Below are 749 nucleotides of genomic sequence, written 5' to 3'. Positions count from 1 at the left end.
CTCAGGGGGGATCCAGGGGACACTCTTTCCATGAAAGGCCAGGGTTCGTTTTTCTGGGTTCTCTGCCATTCTCTACGTGCAAATAACAAGGTGTGTGCACCTGTGCACACCTGTATTCCTGGGTTATGATAGATCTTAGGTGGACGTATGTTCCTCTAGAGAGATTTCAGAAGTTCTGGGGTCCCCTTGACCAAAAAGACACTCACTACACCCATCGGCTAAGGCCTGAATTTCCATAATTAGATATTTACTCCTTTAGCTTAAGCCTTGATAATGTGTAGTTCTTTGGAGGAAACCGACAATATGAGCTGGCATCTGTCACTGACCCTTCAGTATAGATTAATTCAACATAATTTAGTATCATGGCCTTAAAAATCATAATTATACTAATACTCCTAAATTAGAGTCTTCAGCTTTTCCTCTGAAATCCTGAACGAGTACTCAGTGACTCTCCTTAGATGTGTAATAGGCATCTCAAATTTAACGTGTCCAAAACTGAGCTCCTCATATCCCATCCCCCTCCAAGCCCCGGAAAAGGACCCCCCAAAGGCAAAAGGCCCTGCTCCTCCGGAGGTCTTCCCCTTCTCTGTCAATGGCCACTTCCCTTTCCAGCTGCCCAAAGCCCCGGAGTCAGCAGTGACTCCGCTCTCTCTCCCACACTCTACAGCAGCGGTCCCCAACTTTTCTGCCACCAGGGACTGGTTTCGTGGAAGACAGCTTTTCCACGGACGTGGTGGTGGTGGTGGGGG

General features: G+C 47.9%; 1 protein-coding gene across 1 annotated transcript in view; it reads right to left on the bottom strand.

The window, feature by feature from the left end:
* The window catches only part of LOC103073747 (aldehyde oxidase 2-like), an 87,295-nt gene that overhangs the window by 67,969 nt on the left and 18,577 nt on the right, over window positions 1-749 (bottom strand). Inside the window, 2 exon segments of the mRNA XM_007469202.1 lie at window positions 1-2; window positions 4-72. The exon segment at window positions 1-2 is cut by the window's left edge and continues 83 nt beyond it. Coding sequence (XP_007469264.1) covers window positions 1-2; window positions 4-72 — 71 coding nt within the window.

The sequence above is a fragment of the Lipotes vexillifer genome, unplaced genomic scaffold (genome assembly GCF_000442215.2).
Source record: "Lipotes vexillifer unplaced genomic scaffold, Lipotes_vexillifer_v1.1 scaffold648, whole genome shotgun sequence".
NCBI classification, from domain to species: Eukaryota; Metazoa; Chordata; class Mammalia; order Artiodactyla; family Lipotidae; genus Lipotes; species Lipotes vexillifer.
This window is presented reverse-complemented; position numbering and strand designations above follow the sequence as displayed.